This window comes from Kogia breviceps, chromosome 9 (assembly GCF_026419965.1).
Source record: "Kogia breviceps isolate mKogBre1 chromosome 9, mKogBre1 haplotype 1, whole genome shotgun sequence".
Lineage (NCBI taxonomy): Eukaryota > Metazoa > Chordata > Mammalia > Artiodactyla > Physeteridae > Kogia > Kogia breviceps.
Window position 1 is genome coordinate 14,577,110 of NC_081318.1, and position 22,536 is coordinate 14,599,645.

General features: G+C 38.2%; 1 protein-coding gene across 7 annotated transcripts in view; it reads right to left on the bottom strand.

Moving 5' to 3' along the window:
* Positions 1-22,536, bottom strand: part of UBN2 (ubinuclein 2) — an 88,405-nt gene that overhangs the window by 51,812 nt on the left and 14,057 nt on the right. For 4 of the 7 annotated variants that reach the window (XM_067042050.1, XM_059074853.2, XM_059074854.2 and 1 more), the window contains exons 3-6: positions 9,007-9,108; positions 4,065-4,202; positions 3,273-3,376; positions 756-1,245 (exon numbers count right to left, since the gene is read on the bottom strand). In XM_067042050.1, coding sequence (XP_066898151.1) covers positions 756-1,245; positions 3,273-3,376; positions 4,065-4,202; positions 9,007-9,108 — 834 coding nt within the window. The remainder of the gene's footprint in view (positions 1-755; positions 1,246-3,272; positions 3,377-4,064; positions 4,203-9,006; positions 9,109-22,536) is intronic. The other 3 variants (XM_067042048.1, XM_067042049.1, XM_059074857.2) reach the window with 1 other exon arrangement.

A 22,536-nucleotide genomic window follows, 5' to 3' on the forward strand; every position in this document is an offset into this window, starting at 1 on the left:
ACTGTACTGACATACCTGGATTTGCAGCTAGTTAAATAAAGATTATGTACCCAAGTCAATCAGGAGAGGAATCTACTGTGAAATGCTAAAATCTCAACCCTTAAAAGTTTGTCTAGGGCTTCCCTGGTGGCGCAGTGGTTGAGAGTCCGCCTGCCGATGCAGGGGACACGGGTTCGTGCCCCGGTCCAGGAGGATCCCACATGCCGTGGAGTGGCTGGGCCCGTGAGCCATGGCCACTGAGCCTGCACGTCCGGAGCCTGTGCTCCGCAACGAGAGGGGCCACAACAGTGAAAGGCCCGCGAACCGCAAAAAAAAAAAAAAAAAAAAAAAAGTTTATCTAGTGAGAACACAATGTATGCTTACTAAAGCTGCTGATTAGCTGGTAAGGACTAGCTGGTAAAATCGATTGTAGAATAACTAGCTGTTAACATAGTTGGGACCAAGTTCAAGTACACTTCTACATTGTTACTATTTGTTCCTCCCTTTCTTCTATTTTCTTTACATGACTATGTATGTATTTATGAAACCTATGCAGAAAAATATTTATAAAGTGAGATAATAGAACAACCAACTTTTATCCATGTTATAACTATATTTAAAAGAAAAAGGCTATGCATAGAGCTAATGCTTAAAAAGAAATATAGAAAATAAAGTTACTTATAAGTAGTTAGGATTATAGGTTATTATTTTTGCCTGAAAGTAATTATTGTTATGTTTGTGCAGCAAGCACAACACAAGAAAATTATCACACTTACTACACGGAGGTCTTCGATACGTTTTTCAAGAAGGACAGGCAGACCCTCTGGGAGTGTAGGTACCACCTTGGGCATAACTTGAGAGGCGTAGGTTGGCTGGGTGGTGTTTCCATTCTCTCCTCCTGACTCAGAGAGGGGGCTACCATTAGAAGCAGCATCCAGTAATCTGTCAAAGTCGAAATCATCTAGCATCTCTAGGGCATTTTCAGCTTCCTGAAATAGTTCATGTTCATTTGTGCTAACAAAAATGGGGAGGTCTGGATCAGCACTATTCAGATTTAAGTCCGAGACATCATTTCCCAATGCCACAGCAGCAGAGGGGGTTTTATTCAGAGAGGAGGTTGAGAAGTTCACTGGGACTTTAGGGTTAGACTCCTTCCTTAATGCATCCTTCTCTTTTTGAAATTTTCTTATCATGGCAGCTAGAGAAAGAGAATCTTTATAACGTTTCTTCTTTTTTTCAGATTTGTGTGAATTTAGAGCCACAACTCTGTGAAGAAAAAAGTGATCAGTTAGGCTATGTATGATTTTAAAGGTTAAAAATCCCAAGTAAATAAACAGGCACAGAATTAAAATAATCATTTGACAGGTGAGGAAGCAAATTTGTTACTAAATTACACTTTTACAATGGCATCTTCATCACCATCTGGACTGTCACGTATGAAAGGCAGATAGGTGAATGGCCATTAGAGTGAAGAAAATGAAATAACACCAACAGAAATAAACAAAACTGCATAGAGCTCTGGTTTATTAAGTATACGAAGTTAGGGAATTCCCTGGCAGTCCATTGGTTAGGAATCCTTACTTTCACTGCCAAGGATGCAGGTTCAATCCCTGGTCGTGCATCTATGATCCAGCAAGCCCCTCGGCATGGCCAAAATTTAAAAAATAAAAGGAAATGAAAGTATACGAAGTTAAACTTACTACTCTGTTTGGAATGTTCATTCTTTAGCACATCTATAAAGTAGGTACCTAAAGAATTAATGAAGTAAAGAAATGCACTTTTGCTGAAAACAGAGTTGATTACAACCTAGAAACCTACATAATACACCTTCAAACTGGTACCCCAGGTGTTTTGTGCTACAAACTGCCAAAGAAATGCAAAATGTCTGTGTCAATCTGTGGGCCTTCATTCATCACCATGTCTTCTATCCAGGCCCTATTCTATCTGCTACCACCTTCTGATCATTTTTCACTTTCCATTCTAGGAACACCGTTCTGAGGCTTTCGGAGAGATATGTGTAATTTTCAATGACAACTTTCTCCCTATAGGGACTGAGAGGAAAGGGTGGTCTCAGTTTAGCTATCACCTTCTCTAAAAAGTCTTTTCTAAATTTTATGGCTTATATGCTTCTACATGCACTACAGAATCTAAAAGATTATTAGTGCCTTACAGGTAGGCCAGTGTTTCATTTACTGTTATATATCCAAAACCCAGACAGTGTCTGGTACACAGTAAGCACTTAGTAAATATTTGCTGAATGAAATCAGTTACAAATTTGAGAAAATGATAAATTCAGTAAAGGCATTACTTACAGTTTTTGTTCATAAAGAAGTTTACTCGTAAATAATGAACATTTAAAACAACCAGTAGTAATTTTTTTTTCTTAATAATTTCTTAATGACTCAGGGATCACTATAATCTCATGTTTAGGAGGGGGATAAATACCTCCCTACATCAGCTCTGGGGATACTGACAGCCCCAAATTCAGATGTACCTCCTCTGCTAAGGAGGGGAGGAAAATCCAGCCTCTCACAAGTTTTTGTCCCTTGACTCTACAAAAAGCCATAGAGAAGTAGAGATAAATGGTAGCTTTATGACTGCAAGGTACAAACATTTATTCTTATGACTTTATTTTTTTCTTTTCTTTTTCTTTCTTTCTTTTTTTTCGTGGTTGTGCCTAGCAGCTTGTGGGATCTTGGTTCCCCACCAGGGATCAGGAATTTCACCAAGGCCCCGGCAGTGAAAGTGCTGAGTCCTAACCACTGGACTGTCAGGGAATTCCCTCTTATGACTTAATAAGGCTTTTGAGAAATTCTATTTGGTTTTTTAGAGGCCATATCATTACCTAAAGTCACAAGCGTTAAGAATAGCTAAATAAAATCAATGACTTTTAAAAAATATTAAAACGACCGTAAATCGTTTATACAAAGACTACCGCCAATTGTCAATCCCCAGGCATCTAAGCTCAGTTTTAGTACAAGAAAATTAAAATAACATGTTCAATGTTTGTACCATCTTTTCAAACTGGTTCCTGTTGATAAAATGTTGTAATGAGCAAAATACTTAACAAATTTGTAAATCTGATGTAAAACACCTTAATCTCTAAGATGACTTCTACTTATTAATAAATACAATATTATTAAAATATAAGTTAATAGGTCACTGACATTTATAAATACTGTATTAAATTAGACCCAGCTAAGTTGAACTAATTAATGCTAAATATATCTTTCTAAAAGGAGAGTTCGTCATGCTACAACACTAGTTCCCTCATTATGTCTAATTGCACATACCCCAGTTGCTTCGGTACTTTTTTCCTTGGCTTCTTCTCCTTTTCCCCTTCCTCTTTCCGCTTCCGCTTCTTCATCTCAATATCATCTTCTTTCATTTTGGGAATCTACAAAATGATTAAATGCATAACTTACCTAAGTATTACTGCTTTACTCTCTGATGTTATCAATCCTGCATCCAGGGCAAGTGGTTTTTCTCAAATTTCAGAGGGCATTAGAATTGCTTGTTAAAAATGCAGATTGTCTGGGTCCATGAAAACTCCCACCCCTGGTTTTGGTTCAGTTAAAGGTTTGGTAGAGCCTTTTAATCTGCATTTGTAACAAACATTTTGGTGATTCTGGTACAAATATGTCTTTGGCCCACACTTCAAGGAACGCTTATCTAAGGACATTCTATTAATTTCCCAAATACAATATATACATTCTATAAAATTTGCTTTACATCTTAGGAAAAGTAACAGCTATTAACAGTCATTTCCATATCAAGTCTTAACGTATCCTAGAACCTCAACCTTAGCCAGAAACAGATTATTAGACTAGATATGGAGAGAGAAGTTTTAAAAGAAAGTATTAGAATTATATTAGAATTATAATAGAATTTTATGATATAAAAATAAATTTCCCCATATCTACATAATTTTACTTTAAAGCATGTAATTAGCTACAAATTCATTAAACAATGGTTAGCATTTTACTTTTCCTTATATTCACAGCTGTAAAGTACAAGTAAAAATCAAAAAATATATTCTGTTAACTGAATGCTCTCATTACTGTTGCAATGTTGGATAAACTCACTTTGGGTGGCTTGTGCTTTTGGTTGTCTGTAATATCTTCTTCTTCAGTATCTGAAGCTTGGCGAAACTGGAGAGTGCCAGTGTTGATATAAAAGCCTCCATATTTTGTTGTTAGAGAAGCAGGAACTAATTCGTCATACTAGATTTAAAAAAAAGGCTTCAGATATATCTTATTATCTTTAATTCTATAAATATGTCAAAGAAATTCAATCACCATGTCAGAATCTTCCTTAAATCTTAACTGCAAAACTAACTGCAATGAGGATGCTGAGAAAAATGTAAGGGTCACTGCTATTCCTAATGACAAATGATTCTGATGAGAAATTGAAACAAGTTAAAACAAATGGCTGAATGTCCAGGCAGCAAATGAACTTCATTTCTTACCATACTGGCATATAATTTTATTCATAAAGAGATTATAAAAATAAAAGGTTATTTCTTCTGCCTTAGCTCTAAGCTTTTAAGTAGGGAATATTTTTTAAACATATAAAAGAATAAGAGCATATATGTATCTTTTAAAGGGAAGTAGAAAAAGAACTGCCCTGTTTGGTAAGCATACACCGAGGGCCCATAATGAGCCGGGCACTTTGCTTCAAAAAAGAGACTCAAATTGTCTAAATCAGTCTGAATGTCCTCTAAGCCTGGATTTTAAGGTTTATCATTATCTCACCTGAGGAAGATGAAGAAAAAACAATCATTAAATGGAAGGCCAGTCTTAACTAAACGAAGATGTTCATGGCAGAAGAGAAAAAAAGGAACTACTTATCTAACAAAAGCAAGATACCTGCTACCTGGGTTCCCCAGAACTCTCCTTAAGGGTTTTCTTAATATTACATAATTCGTCTTTAAGAAAGTCATATTTGTAAGGAAAATTCTTTGCCATGGGCAAAAAAATATACAGAACATATTAGTTACTCTAAAAATATTAAGGCTAAGTACAAAAGTTGTGATTTTTAACCCGTATCATTTTAAATTACATGGAAAATGGAAAAAGAAAGAATGTACATTTAATCATATTGAATCAAAAAGGAATAAAGTTAGAAAAAGAAAAAAGGAATGAACTCCTTTCCTGTTGCCCCACTTGAGGGGCTACTACTGTACAAAGACCTACAGGTAAGCCCTGCAGAAAGGGCCCAGTACTATCTGCAAGTAAAGGAGTGATGTGAGGAGTAAAGGATTAAAAGTGAAAAGGCTCTGTAGTAGTTATTTTGAAAATGTGTAATTTTGATAAGATAAATACACCTGTACTTTTTGCTTACATATACTTGTATACTGCTTTATAATTTTCAATGCTTCTTCATATAAATTATTTCACTTGATCCTCCTGATACCCTTTTGAGGCAAGGAAAGTAAATATTCCCATTTTAGAAGTGAAAACCAAATTCAGAGAGGTTAAGAACCTTGCCAGAGTACTTTTATTAGTTTATGGCAGAGTCCCTGACTGTTTCCCAGCCCATCCACTATACCAAGCAGCATCTCATGTGGAAAACACACTCATCACGAGGTTACCAGGCAATGTGGATGTGTTCAATGTCTGTCTTCTTCTGCAGTATTCTGCTGAGCTTTCCCTATCAGAACACTTTTCCGGAGAACAAACTCTTTACACATATTTGATTTAGCCTCTTTTTTTTTTTTTTCAAATTTAACTGGGTAGACTGTAGTTTTATTTGCTAAATCTGGCAACTACACTAAAGTGACACAACCAGTAAGTGACAGAGCAAGGATTAATACACAGCCTCCACTGCACTGTGAATTATAAATGTGCCAAGCATTTTTTTTGGTAAGGTACAGGAAATATTCTGGGTTTTTTTGTTTGTTTTCATTGAGGTAATGTTGGTTTATAACCTTACATAAGTTTCACATGTACATTATATTTCTACTTCTGTATAATTTGGCCTTTTAAGTACAATGTATTAAGACGCAATGGATCACTGAACTTGAGAATCAGATTTACTAGATCTTTTGCCAACAACTAGCTATTGTGACCCAGAGTAAATCATTTAACATCAATACTTCAGGGTTGTAAAACAGGAACAATATTACTTACTTCACAAAGTTCTAGTGAAAGTTAAAAGAGATAACCTAAATAAAAGCATTACTCATGTCTGGTATTATTTCTCAACAAAAACACTTTCTTTTGGTCTTTTAAAAATTTGGCAGCATAAGTGTTAGACTAAAAATAATCTTCAAAAGCATTTATTTTCAGATATTATAGTAGTAAGTAGTATACAGTTCTGAAAGTTAATTAGAACCAGATTATTATCACTCTCTATCAAATAATATATGAACAGTGAAAGCCTACTGGTGGGAATTCCCTGGAGGTCCAGTGGTTAGGACTCCGCGCTTTCACTGCTGAGGGCCCAGGTTCAATCCCTGGTAGGGGAACTAAGATCCCACAAGGCCACAAGGCACGTGGCACAGCAAAAAAAAGAAGAAAAAAAAAAAAAAAGGCCAACTGGCAATACAATCATTTAAGAAAACAGAGAATCATTTGGTTGGCTCGTGTTTTATGTCTGAATTATTGAATTATAATGAGAACCAAATAAACTATTAAGGACAATGATACAAAATTATTTTGCAAGCCAATAAACAATCTGTGCTTTAGTTCAATTTCCTCATATAAAACAGGGACCTAACTTGTCCATAAACGTCAGTAATTGTGTAACTTATACAACTTATACCTATAAAATTTATCCTTATTTATTAGAGCAGCGGCTTTCAAATGTTCTTCACCACAACCCAAGTGGAAAATACACTACACATCAAAAGCCAGTGCATGGTACAAACACACACACACATAATAAAAATCACATAATGTACCAGTGATTTACTGTTAACAGCTCCTATTCTATTCTACTTTATTCTCTTTAAAAATGCTGGCCACAGTCTCCAAACTGATACACAGGTCCAATTATGGGTTATAAAAATCTGTTTGAAAAACATTTTATTCAAATATTTGGAATGCTACAAAGGAAAATATTAAAAATGCCATTTATGAAAGGCTACATACTATATGATTCCAACTATATGACATTCTGGAAAAGGCAAAACTATGGAGACAATAAAAAGATTAGTGGCTGCAGGTGCTAGGGAGGGATGAACAGGCAGAGCACATTTTTTTTTAGGGCTGTGAAACTATGCTGTATGACAGTATAATGGTGGGTACATGTCATTACACATTTGTTAAAACCCATGGAACGTACAACACCAAGAGTAAATCCTAAGGTAAACTATGGACTTTGGGTGATGATGCGTCAATGTAGGTTCTTCGACTGTAACTAGTATACCACTCTGGTGGGGGAACGCTGATAATGGAAGCTGTGTTGTGAGGGCAGGTAGTATGTGGGAAATTTCTGCACCTTCCATTCAATTTTGCTGTGAACCTAAAACTGCTCTAAAAAAATTAAGTTTACTAATTAAAAAAAAATATTTATTTATTTGGCTGCGCAGGGTCTTAGTTGCAGCGTGTGGGATCTTTTCTTTTTTTTAGTTCGGCATGTGGGATCCCTAGTTCCCTGACCAGGGACTGAATACAGGCACCCTGCATTGGGAGTGCAGAGTCTTAACCACTGGATCACCAGGAAGTCCCAAGTTTATTAATTTTTAAAAAATTCTACTTATGTAAGCCTGAGTACATGGAATGTCCATTTATATATGGCTGAGTTCCCTCTTGGGTTACTTAGAATTCAAAAATCTACTTTACATATAATGTTAACACCAGTACCAATGCTTTATACTTGCATTATGCTTTTCAGCATGTCATTATCTTGAGTCTCAGAGTACAAATTCTGCTGGGCAAGCCAGTCATAACAGAAAACTGGGTGATGCTAAAATAAAAGACTTGCTCCTGGTCCACAGCGAATTAGAAACCAAGTGAGGTCTAGAATCTAGGACTTTTGACTTGAATGCCAAATCAAGGTCAAGACTGTTGAAAACATTCCATGCCCTAACCTACAAAAAGGCTGACAACATTTTTGGTAACAGGAAATCCTCTCTACTCCAAAGGCACTGTCAATATTTTATTTCTACAGACTAGGCCTGTAAACCAGTTTATATCAGGACACCAAAATAACACAGGAGTATGACAGGGTATCCCGCATGCTAACCTCCTATCACTCTCCTACCATTATATGCCTTGTCATCATCTACACAACCAAGCACTGTAGTAACAGGAAAAAGAGGTACTAATTTGTGGGTAGTATAACAGCGACCTTAGTGTCACTTTCTGTATATCCTAAGTAATCACTGAACACTGCAGAGGATATAATCCAGGGATTAGATTACTCTACTACACTGAGAAGAATGTAAGAACATATACCTTACCGACCCACCTAACAAGACATGCCTTTATTTATTTGCTGTGTGATCAATGGACTGCTGTAGTCCTGAAATGCTCTCTTGAATTCCTCTTCCTTTTATAAGAGAAAGAGGATTCCAGTGCAAAAGCTGTAGGGCTTGATCAAAACAGACAGTGATAAGGCCTGGCATTCAATTATCGCCACTATAGTAAGGTTTGCCAGCAATAAAAATATTATGCACATTTTAAAGACATCTGCCAGATTAACTTCAACCCAATAGCTCCAGTCTTCAAGATCACGTAGTTCTTATCTGGAAGTCATTTCAAAATATACCTGCCCAAGTTTGAGAGTATCAATAAAAATTCAAGATGTAAATACCCTTTGATCAATAAATCCCACTGCTAGAAATTTATCCTACACATATATTTGTACTCTATACTTATCTTACATACATACTCAAGTACACAAAGAGAAATGTATACAGATGCTCAACTATTTGTAAGCACATAAAAGTGGAAACAATTTAGATGTACACTGAAAGGGGATTAGTTAGTAAAAACACTTGCTGAAACATTTAGTTACTTTTTCCTTGAATTCTACTATCCAAATAAAGAATTTCTGCTATATTAAAGATACATTACTCACAGCCTCTGAATTATCAATAAATGGATCTGTCTCATCATAGCCAAAGCCTATATCGATTAAATCTTGTAGCCGATCCTTCCGGTGTTTACGGGGCTTCCCACCCTGTGAAGAACAGATATGTTAGACTGATTCAGTACTCATGCTGTTTCCATAAAATTAAAAAACACCTGTTAGAAAATAAACAAATCGGACCTAATGAAACTTAAAAGCTTTTGCACAGCAAAGGAAACCATAAACAAGATGAAAAGACAATCTTCAGAATGGGAGAAAATATTTGCAAATGAAGCAACTGACAAAAGGATCAATCTCCAAAATATTCAAGCAGCTCATGCAGCTCAATATCAAAAAAAACAAACAACCCAATCCAAAAATGGGCAGAAGACCTAAACAGACACTTCTCCAAAGAAGATATACAGATTGCCAACAAACACTTGAAAGGATGCTCAACATCACTAATCACTAGAGAAATGCAAATCAAAACTACAATAAGTTATCACCTCACACCAGTCAGAATAGCCATCATCAAACAATCTACAAACAAAAAATGCTGGAGAGGGTGTGGAGAAAAGGGAACCCTCTTGCATTGCTGGTGGGAATGTAAAGTGATACAGCCACTATGGAGAACAGTATGGAGGTTCCTTAAAAAACTACAAATAGAACTACCATGTGACCCAGCAATCCCACTACTGGGCATATACCCTGAGAAAACCATAATTCAAAAAGAGTCATGTACCACAATGTTCACTGCAGCACTATTTACAATAGCCAGGACATGGAAGCAACCTAAGTGTCCATCGACAGACAAAAGGATAAAGAAGATGTGGCACATATATACAATGGAATATTACTAAGCCATAAAAAGAAATGAAACTGAGTTATTTGTAGTGAGGTGGATGGACCTAGAGACTGTCATACAGAGTGAAGTAAGTCAGAAAGAGAAAAACAAACACCATATGCTAACACATATATATGGAATCTAAAAAAAAAAATGGTTCCGAAGAACCTAGGAGTAGGACATGAAAAAAGACACAGACCTAGAGAATGGACTTGAGGACACAGGGAGGGGGAAGGGTAAGCTGGGATGAAGTGGGAGAGTGGCATGGACATATATACACTACCAAATGTAAAACAGATAGCTAGTGGGAAGCAGCCGCATAGCACAGGGAGATCAGCTCCGAGCTTTCCACCTAGAGGGGTGGGATAGGGAGGGTGGGAGGGAGATGCAAGAGGTAGGTGATATGGGGATATATGTATGTATACGTATAGTTGATTCCCTTTGTTATACAGCAGAAACTAACACAACGTTGTAAAGCAATTATACTCCAATAAAGATGTTAAAAAATAAATAAATAAAACTAAGAACAACAACAAAAAACCTGTTAGAAGAATTTCCAAATGACTTCTGTAGATTAATTCCCCTCAGGAGGTTGAATTTAAGTCCCCTCACTCCTTGAATGTAAGTTGTACCTAGGGACTTGCTCCCAAAGAGAACACTATGACGAGGAGGAGACAAAGTAACTTTATAGTGAAAAACCTAACATTACTCAGCCAGGTGATCAAGGTTGACATCAACAGTGATACATCATGTTGATAGCATTACCCTTGATATGATGAGACACAAATGGCACTTTACCTTTGTGCTCTTCCTCTCAAAAGCCTATAACCTCAGTTGTAGGCTAACCACGAGACAAACATCATGACAAACTAAACCACAAGAAAAACACCAAACTAAACTGAGGGACATTCTACAAATAACTGACCAGTATTCCTCAAAGCTGTCAAGATAATCAAAAACAAAAATCTGAAAAACTGGCATAGTCTAGATAAGCCTAAGGAGACATAATAATTAAATGTCATCTGGTATCCTGGTTGGGATCCAGGGACTAAAAAAGGACATTAGGGGAAAAATAGTAAAATTTGAATAAAATGCAGCATTAATTAATAGTAATGTACCAATGTTGGTTTGTTAGTTGTAACAAATCTACTCTACAAATATAAGATGTTACAGGGGAAAGTGGATGAGAACTATATGGAAACTCTTTGTATTTTCTTTGCAAATTTTCTGTAAATCCAAACTATTCTTAAAATTATTTTTTTAATGTCCTAGATTTATTTATACACATAGACATACAAGAAAATAAAAAATGAATGCATGCAAAAACTGGTGAAATCTGCAAGACATGACTCTCCTTTGGTTTCAATTCCCATAGTGCATGTCTCTCAATGCAAAGTGTCACTGGTTCTAATTGGTGAAAGATGGCTGAGTTTTGTGCAACATGGTTCTTAAATAAAAGCAAATTGTTTCATCTTATTTCCACGCAAAGAAATTATCTTTTCCAGTGTTCACATGAAAAAAACAAATAAGATGGACTTACTGAGAAAAGTCTCCAAAATGGTACCATTTACTTTCTAACTAATTTGTAAAGGTAATTCTGACTAAATGCTATGTTTGTACTGCATACTGATGTTAAAAAACCTAATTCCCATAACTATGACTCCAGTGTATATTTTCCAATGAACAAAACTTTTACTATACCAACACCACCAAGAGGGTCATTTCAGGGTGAGATAAAGTAATGGCCCTCATGTTTTTAGATTTTACAAGTTCCAAAAACAGTTTTGGAGACCAACACAGGGTGGCAACACTTTTATTTTGCTAAATAAGACCACTGAAGGCATAATCTCAGAATAAGAACAATTCTTCTCAAGAGACACCAACTGGCAACTTAAACTTACCTACACACACATACACACATGCACACACATACACACACAAAACGTATGTATATGCTTAAATGCAACACACAAATAAAGTGCCCTTATTTTTTCCATATGCTAGGTCTGCAAGCTGGAACTCTTACACTAGATTACAGAATTACAGTGAGAATAAGAAGTAAGGAAAGGAAAATGATATTTCTGTTAGAAGTTATTCTACCAAGAAAAAGTAACACACAAGCAGTTAAACACACGAGGGAATGTTTTGCCCAAAAAAGAGAGAGTTCTAATAATATAAAAATCCACAGATAAAAACTAATGAGGATGGGCTTCCCTGGTGGCGCAGTGGTTGAGAGCCTGCCTGCCGATGCAGGGGATACGGGTTCGTGCCCTGGTCCGGGAAGATCCCACATGCCACGGAGCAGCTAGGCCCGTGAGCCATGGCCGCTGAGCCTGCGCGTCCGGAGCCTGTGCTCTGCAATGGGAGAGGCCACAACAGTGAGAGGCCCGCGTACCGCAAAAAAAAAAAACCAACAAAACAAAAAAAAACCCAAAAAACTAATGAGGAGGACTAGCCCTGTCACATATTAAATATATTTAAAGTTATAGGATTAAAAATAGGTATGACAGGAATACAAGAATGAATTTAATACGAAAAAGGTAACATTACAGCTCAATGGAGAGAAATTAATAAATAAATGGAATTAAAGTAAGACACCAATTTCATCTATCAAATTATACACTTTTAAAATTCTGGCAAGATGGAGAAGAAACAGGACTGCTCAAACACTGCCGATAAGAGTATACCAATAAAACTCTTGGAAAGTGATCTGAAAGCATCTGCCAAGAAATTCTGCCATACACTTACATTTTCTTCTTTTGTCTCTACTATGTTTTCCAAAATTTCTATGAAGTATTAATGCCAAAATGGAAATATACTAAAATAAGTTTTAAAACTCTTCATCATATTTGACTCAATAATTCTACTAAGTTACATAGCTTATTTTGAACCACTACTTAGATTCAAAAGTATCTGTTAAAAATGTATGCTATAGGGACTTCCATGGTGGATCGGTGGTTAAGTCTCCATGCTCCCAATGCAGGGGGCCTGGGTTTGATCCCTGGTCAGGGAACTAGATCCCACATGCCACAACTAAGAGCCCACATGCTGCAAATAAAAGATCCTGCATGCCACAACTAACACCCAGCCAAATAAATTAAAAAAAAAAAAAAAGTATGCTGTAGAAAGCAGTATGTGTAATCTACAGATTCAACACAATCCTTATCAAATTAGAACAAAAATTTTTTAAATTTGTATGGAAGCACAAAAGACCCCAAACAGCCAAAGCAATCTTGAGAAAAACAGAGCTGGAGTAATCAAGCTCCTTGACTTCAGACTATACTACAAAGCTGCAGTCATAAAAACAGTATGGTATTGGCACAAAAACAGAAATAAAGATCAATGCAACAGGAAAATCCAGAGATAAACCCACGCACCTATGGTCACCTAATCTATGGCAAAGGAGGCAAGAAAACACAATGGAGAAAAGACAGTCTTTTCAATAAGTGGTACTGGGAAAGCTGGACAGCTACATGTAAAAGAATGAAATTAGAACATTTTCTAACACAATACACAAAAAGAAACTCAAAATGGATTAAAGACCCAAATGTAAGACTGAATACTATAAAACTCTCAGAGGAAAACATAGGCAGAACACCCTCTGACATGAATCTCAGCAAAACCTTTTTGATCCACCTCCTAGAGTAATGAAAATAAAAACAAATGGGACCTAACTAAACTTAAAAGCTTTTGCACAGCAAAGGAAACCATAAACAAGATGAAATGACAGTCCTCAGAATGGGAGAAAATATTTGCAAATGAAGCAACTGACAAAGGATTAATCTCCAAAATATACAAACAGCTCATGCAGCTCAATATCAAAAAAAACAAACAACCCAATCAAAAAATTGCCAGAAGATCTAAATATTTCTCCAAAGAAGACATACAGATGGCCAAGAGCCACATGAAAAGATGCTCAACATCACTAATTATCAGAGAAATGCAAATCAAAACTACAATGAGGCATCACTTCACACCAATCAGAATGGCCATCATCAAAAAATCTACAAACAATAAATGCTGGAGAGGGTGTGGAGAAAAGGGAACCCTCCTACACTGTTGGTGGGAATGTAAATTGGTAGAGCCACTATGGAGAACAGCATGCGGGTTCCTTAAAAAACTAAAAATAGGGCTTCCCTGGTGGCGCAGTGGTTGGGAGTCCACCTGCCGATGCAGGGGATGTGGGTTCGTGCCCCGGTCCGGGAAGATCCCACATGCCGCGGAGCGGCTGGGCCCGTGAGCCGTGGCGGCTGAGCCTGCGCGTCTGGAGCCTGTGCTCTGAAACGGGAGAGGCCCGCATACCGCAAAAAAAAAAAACACAAAAAAAAACACACTAAAAATTAAGCTACAATATGATCCAGCAATCCCACTCCTGAAAATATATCCGGAGAAAACCATAATCTGAAAAGATACATGCACCCCAATGTTCACTGCAGCACTATTTACAATAGCCAGGACATGGAAGCCACCTAAATGTCCACTGACAGAGGAATGGATAAAGAAGATGTGGCACATATATACAATGGAATATTACTCAGCCATAAAAAAGAACAAAACAATGCCATTTGCAGTGATATGGGTGCACCTAGAGAGTGTCACGCTGAATGAAGTAAGTTAGACAGAGAAAGACAAATATCATATGATATCACTTATATTTGGAATCTAAAAAAATGGTACAAATGAACCTATTTACAGAACAGAAATAGAGTCACAGATGTAGAAACAAACTTACGGTTATCAAGGGGGAAAAGTAGAGGGGAGGGATAAATTGGGAGACTGGGATTGACATATATAAACTATTATGTATAAAATAGATAACTAATAAGAACCTGCTGTATAATACAGGGAACTCTACTCAATACTCTGTAATGACCTATATGGGAACAGCATCTAGAAGAGTGACAACAAAGACCCAATGCAGCCAAAAATAAATAAATTTATTAAAAGAGTGAATATATGTATAACTGATTCGCTTTGCTGTACAGTAGAAACTAACACAACATTGTAAATCAACTATACTCCAATAAAAATTAATTTTTTAAAAAAGGAAAGCAATATGTTAGAGCAGGGGTCCCCAACCTCCAGGCCACGGACCGGTAATGGGCAGCGGCCTGTTAAGAATCGGGCTACACAGAAGGAGATGAGCAGTGGGTGAGCAAGTGAAATTTCACCTGCTGTTCGCCAACACTCACGTTACCACCTGAACCAACCCCACCCCTGTGTGTCCGTGGAAAAACAGCAGTCCCTGGTGCCAGAAAGGTTGGGGAATGCTGTGTTAGATGTCAGAAGGAACTTAGATTTAAATATGAAGTCTTTGCCCTAAAGGAAGTTAAGAGAAGATAATCTACTCAACAAATTAACTGCACCTACCAAGTGCCAGCCTTCATGGATTTTATATTGATAGTATTGTGGAGAAGAGAAAGATTAAAGAATTACAGTAGGGGCTTCCCTGGTGGTGCAGTGGTTGAGAGTCCGCCTGCCGATGCAGGGGACGCGGGTTCGTGCCCCGGTCCGGGAAGATCCCACATGCCGCGGAGCGGCTGGGCCCGTGAGCCGTGGCCACGGAGCCTGTGCTCTGCAATGGGAGAGGCCACAACAGTGAGAGGCCCGCGTACCGGAAAAAAAAAAAAAAAAAAGAATTACAGTAGTAATAAATGGTAAAAAGAGAATTATAGGTGGTACTGGATTTTTTAACAGAAGACCTAATCAAGGCTTTCCTGAGATACTTATGCCCGGACAAGGCTGAGTGGAAGTAATCACTTGTGGAAGCCACAGAAAGTACTGGAACTGGTAAGTAGCCTGGTAAGATTAGTGCTTTAACAAAATCACTCTGGCCATTGTGGTGGGGAATGAACACAGTTGGGGAGATAAGTTAGGAAAGAAAAAAATGCAGAGATTTGCAAGAAAGTCACAAGTTACTGGGGGCATAAAACATATTAAGTACCAATCATGATAATGATGATGATAGCCACCATCCACTGAGCACTAACTGTGCATTAGCACCTATTCTAAGTACAACCATATATTATTTCCCATTTAACAAACGGGAAAAACTAAACCTTGGAAAAATCAAATAACTTGTCTAAGCTCATAGAGAAAGTAACAGAGCCAATTTTCAGACTCATGACCATCTGACTCCAAAGTATCATTCTATTAAAAGTTCTGTAGGAGAAGTGATAGAACTTCTGGGGTCATTTTTCCACTTGGAGACACATAAAACTCAATACCAAAACTCAAACCAGTGTTCCTGCTGTCAATTATCTCCAAATTAGCTTCCCCCACTTGACATTTCCATTTTATTAACTCTATTTTTCTGCCTTAAAACTTCATTATTAACTAAAATTACAAAGGTTGATGACAGCAAGTATTAACAAGGATGTGGAACAATTCAAACTCTCCTACACGCTGGTGCAAAATGATACACCCACTCTGGAAAACAATTTGGCAGTTTCTTATAAAGTTAAACGCACACTTATCATATGACCTAACAATCCCTCTCTTAATATTTCCTCAAGAGAAATGAAGACATATGTTCACATACACACTTGTGTTCCAATGTTAGGGCAGCTTTACTCTTAGCACTCACAAACTGGAAACCACCCAGTGCCCATCACCCAGTAAGTGGTTACACAGACTGTGGTACATCCATACGCTATGCAGCAATAAAAAGGAAGGAACCACTGATAACATGCAAAACATGGATGTACTTCAAAAGCATTATAATAAGTGAAAGAAGCCATGTACAAAAGACTGTAAGATTCCATTTATAGGAAACTCTAGAAAAAGAAAAAACAAAACCCAAAAATCTACAGAAACAGAAAGTAGATCAGAGGTTGCCAGGAGCCAGGGCTGGAGGGGAGAGGATTATCTGCAGAGAGATAAAAGGGAACTTTCTGGGGTGATGAAATTTTTCTATATCATAATTGTGGTAGTGGATACAGGACTTTGTATGTTTACCAAAATACACCAAATTATATACTTGAATGAACTTTTTAATTTATACTTCAATAATGATGATTTTTAAAAACACTTATTATTTCTACTTCAACTCTCTCTCCCCACAAACCTTTGTTCATATGATTATTCACATCGACCGCTTCCTCTCTATTCTAATTGCTGTTGCTTACAATCCTGGCCATTGTTTTTCACTTAAATGTAATGAATGCCTTAATTAGCTTCTCCTTCCTCATACTGATTCTCAATTCATCCTGCCTAATATCATCTAATATTTCTCTGATTCCCTTGCTCAAAATGCTTCAGAAGCATCTTACCTATTACAAAATATATCCCAAACCCTTAATAAGGCAGTAATTAAATGCTTTCTACATGTTGGCTCAAACCACCATTCCAACTTTTTTCTTAGGATTTTCTGACTTGAACACTTCAATCCATTCAGTTTATAGATCCACTCTCCTCCCAAACACACTTGCTTATCTTTTCTCATACTTCCCCCTTATTGGGAATAATCTCTTATTCTTCTCTGAATTTTCCCACCCTTTACTGCTCAGCCCAAGTTTTGGGTTTGTTTTTCTTTTAATTAATTAATTTATTTATTAATTTATTTATTTATTTTTGGCTGTGTTGGGTCTTCATTGCTGCGCACGGGCTTCCCTAGTTGCAGTGTGCGGGGGCTACTCTTCGATGAGGTGCATGGGCTTCTCATTGCAGTGGCTTCTCTTGTTGGGGAGCATGGGTTCTAGGTGGGTAGGCTCCAGTAGCTGTGGCACACGGGCTCAGTAGTTGTGGCACACAGACTTAGTTGCTCCGTGGCTTGTGGGATCTTCGCAGACCAGGGCTCGAACCTGTGACCCCTGCATTGGCAGGTGGATTCTTAACCACTGTCCACCAAGAAAGCCTCAGTCCAAGTTTTAAACCTTTTCTCCTAGATGTTTTCTACTCAAAATCACAATGATCTTTTTCTGCTCTCCTAACGTATTTTTTGTCTAGGCACAACTAGCTGCCTAAAAAAGATTTACCTAGGGAAAACTAGAAAAACAAATAGGTTCTGTTTTAATGGGCCCAACAAGACATATGCAGAAGTCCAAATAACTTATGCGTAAGTAGACAGATTTAGGAACATTTAAGTCTAGTCAAGGCTACCAGTAGTTACCATAGGAAAAGATAGCAGTTATTAATAGTTCTGAGTCCATATCTAATATATGCAATAAAATGGTTAAATAAGTAAATGTGACTCTTGACAATAACAGCAACCAAAATGGCTAATGCTTTTACTTAACTATAATAGTATTAATCTGACTAAAAGGGCTCTCAAAATAGGATCTTGGAAGTATGAGCTTTCCCAAGCATCATATCAATTAAAGCATCATAACAATGATGAAGGTATAAATTATATATACTATGACAAATCTATGCAATATTAACAGCCATTTTAAAACAGTGTGGTAGAAGAATATTTAATAATATAGAAGGCAACAAAAGCAGTTTATCAGACGTTATGTATAGTTCAGGCTATTCACAGAAAAGGTAATACTGATGCTCACTCAGCATCTGAAAGCGTTCAACCAAACTGGTAATCATGGAGACAACATTAAAATGACAAGATACTGCTTTTTCAACTATCATACAAATAGTAGGATCTCATTTAAGAAAAACACAACAATATACATCTATAGCTATATCTTATATATGTAATGCTCAAAGAATTGTAACACGTAGATAACCATGACCATTACCAGTGTGGAAGGGATAAAACTGGAGGCAGTTGGTGAAGGAAGACTTTGGCTTAATATGTATATTTGAATTTGTTTTTAATAACTGGAATGTGTTCATGTAATACTCAAGTGATTAAAAAAGTGCAAGAGAGGACATACATAAGCTCATATGCATTTTTAAAAGCCCTAAAAGGGTACACATCAAACTATTAACAGTGGTTATGCCTGGAAGTGGGCTTAGAGATGATTAGCTGATTTTTATTTTCCTCTCTTCATTTATCTGTATTTATATATTCTTTTATAGTGAAAAAAATCTTTGAAATATGTAAATGCTTACATATACAAAGATCTCTTGGGCAAGAAACTCAGCAATTATTTCTGAGAAGGGAGCTGATTAGCTGGGAGTCAGGGGTTAGGAGGTAGATTTACTTTTCATTATATTACCTTTTGCATCTTTCAAATTTTTATTAAGTGCATGTATTACCCATTCAAGGAATTTTATTTTCTTAAGTCTGGACCTTCAAATGTTCAATATCATTTACTGTTTGACTTCTTAGATGGTTCTGCTTCCCAGGCCCACCCACCGCAGGGAAAGAGTTCTGGATAAACTATATGCGACACACCCATGCCCACGGTGGTTCTTTCTTAAATCCCTCTCCACTAGCCAGGGTTACATTGTCTCTGCTCTACCAAATACTGGCTTCTTCCTGCCAAAGCATTACTGTTGGCACACCCCAGTTCCCTCCTGCATCACAGAGGCCAACAGAGTACAGTTCTTCTGGCCTCGGTTTACTTTTCTTCACCTTCTGGCCTTACTGGAAAAACTCCAAGTCCCGGGCCTGCCTACTGCCCTACCTTCCTTTTTCTATTCTCCAGTTTACAATTCTCTAGTTCCCCAATTATGCTGAAATCCAGTGATACGCAAATGATATAAAGTGGAGCCAAACTTTGACAGTTGCCAAAAAGGCACAAACCAGTTAATCCACAAAAAAAAAAAAATTTTTTTTTGGCCGCACCATGCAGCTTGCAGGATCTCAGTTCCCCAAGCAGGGACTGAACCCGGGACCACAGCAGTGAAAGCCAGGAATCCTAACCACTAGGCAACCAGGGAACGCCTTTTTTTTTTTTTTTTTTAAATCCACAAATATTAAAATTCATCTAAAGGAACTCAAGACAGATTGGCAAAGGACTATATTATCATGTCTTCCCTACTGGGCCTATGTTGAGCTGCTGTCTTTTTCAGCATCTGTGGCAAAAATACACTCTGCAGTAGCATCGAAGTCTGACTTGATAAATTCTCTGGCCTCCTCCAGTTGTTGATGTTACAGTTTACACAATAAATGCATCTTATAAAAATACAAATTTTATTTTCCAAATTTAAAAAACCCTTGAATTTTGCTACATCTAAGATGAAGAAACCCCATTTAAATCTACTCCCCTAGGGCACTAGTTCATACACTATGACTCAGAAAAAAACTAGCTTACTGAGTCATTAGTACCTGCTTAACCTGATAATCAGTGTTTCAAGCCAATGAAGTCCGATTACACTGTAACACTAAAATGGAAAACAAAACAACAAGTGTTCTTAGTACAGGACCCCCTATTACCTTCAGGTAATAAGAAACCTAACTAATAACCAGCTTTCATTGATTACCTATGGAAGACAGAAGAATCACGACACTGCTAAGACTCTAATCTGATAACTGAGAAGAAAATATCTGCTGGTCACAAAGCTTCCTATTTGTTCCAGCCCTGTCACAACCTTATCTTCTACCTTTACTAATTTTCTTAACCTACCAATAGACAAGGGCAGAGATTTAAGTCAGTGGAAAGACAGTCAAGAGCTGACTTAACAGCACAGAAATACTGTATACAGATTTCTATAATCACCACTCATGGATACAGAACCTTCTTCCCAAATACCCTAAAACTGCTGATTCTCAACTGTTCCTAAAGGATTGAAGGAAGATGAAGAGAATTTATTTAGCTCAAAGAGGCCAAGGACTTAGAAGGGCATGTCATGGCAAGCAATTACAAATGATAACTGCACTAAAGAAACAATTATTTGAGTGGAGAAGTCTCCCTTGCCCTTTAAAAAATCACACCCCTCAGACTGCTTTGAAAGGTTACTACTTCACATTTTTATTGTATTTGCAGTACTACACTATTACTGGTCAACAGAACCTAAATACACTGGTATTCGTGCTTTGTAAGTAGAATTTATTTTGTGGTGGTATTAACAAGTTGGCCCAAACTGCTTTACCCAAAGCCCTACCAAGTTGATCCTTAGAGACCAGACCTAACATAATGCTCAAAGAGAGGAAAACCAGCCCAGGAAGTTCCCAAGGAAGCTCTACTGCCTCAGCAAGTGTGGATGATCATTTAATAATATGAATAACAGATAGAATTCTTAAAATTTCCAGACAGGGTGCATAAATGCTTTCTAACATCCACTAATATCAGTCTCATATTTGAGGACACTTTTTTCAAACAATTCATAATTATTTTCAGTATAAAAATATTTTTCCTGGGCTTCCCTGGTGGCACAGTGGTTGAGAGTCCGCCTGCCAATGCAGGGGACACAGGTTCGTGCCCCGGTCTGGGAAGATCCCACATGCCACGGAGCGGCTGGGCCCGTGAGCCATGGCCACTGGGCCTGCGCGTCCGGAGCCTGTGCTCCACAATGGGAGAGGCCACAGCAATGAGAGGCCCGCGTACCACAAAAAAAAAAAAAAAAAAAAAAAAAAAAGTTTTTCCTTTTCACTCAGTTGAGTAGTATATACCGTGAAGAAGCCAATTTCATTGGAAATTATACAGTTATTCCAAGATATTGCCATCCTTTAAAACATAACTGGACAAAATCAGTTTTTTTTTTTTTTGGTGATACGCGGGCCTCTCACTGTCGTGGCCTCTCCCGTTGAGGAGCACAGGCTCCGGACGCGCAGGCTCAGCGGCCATGGCTCACGGGCCCAGCCGCTCCGCGGCACGTGGGATCTTCCCGGACCGGGGCACAAACCCGCGTCCCCTGCGTCGGCAGGCGGACTCTCAACCACTGCGCCACCAGGGAAGCCCTGGACAAAATCCGTTTTAAAAGCCATACCAAAAGAAAATCAAGACTTTTTATATACTTTTTTTTGATTAAAAACAGTGTTAACTCTATTTCATCAAATGACTTGTTTGTAAAACTGCTCAAAATGACTTGTTTTTTGTTTTTTTGCGGTACGTGGGCCTCTCACTGCTGTGGCCTCTCCCGTGGCGGAGCACAGGCTCCGGGCGTGCGGCTCAGCGGCCACGGCTCACGGGACCAGCCGCTACGTGGCACGTGGGATCTTCCCGGACCGGGGCACGAACCCGTGGTCCCCTGCATTGGCAGGCGGACTCTCAACCACTGCGCCACCAGGGAAGCCATGAAAATGACTTTTAAACCATCAAATCTACCCTTATCCTCCCTTTTATTTATTTTTTTGGCTGGGTTGGGTCTTCATTGCTCTGTGTGGGCTTTCTCTAGTTGCGGCGAGCAGGGGCTACTCTTCGTTGTGATGCATGGACTCATTGAGGTGGCTTCTCTTGTTGCAGAACACGGGCTCTAGGCACACGGGCTTCAGTAACCACGGCACATGGGCTCAGTAGTTGTGGCTCGCAGGCTCTTGAGCAGAGGCTCAGTAGTTGTGGCGCACGGGCTTAGCTGATCCACAGCATGTGGGATCTTCCCGGACCAGGGATCAAACCCATGTCCCCTGCATTCTTAACCACTGCACCACCAGAAAGTCCCTATCCTCCCTTTTAAAATAAATATGAAGCTACTTAGGGCTCTGAGAGTCCAAAATCACAAAGAATTAAGCATCAAAGGCGGTACTATCAAAGGTGGTATTCAAAGTCTATGTGGTATAGGGCTTCCCTGGTGGCTCAGTGGTTGAGAATCTGCCTGCTAATGCAGGGGACACGGGTTTGAGCCCCAGTCTGGGAAAATCCCACATACCGCGGAGCAACTAGGCCCGTGAGCCACAACTACTGAGCCTGCGC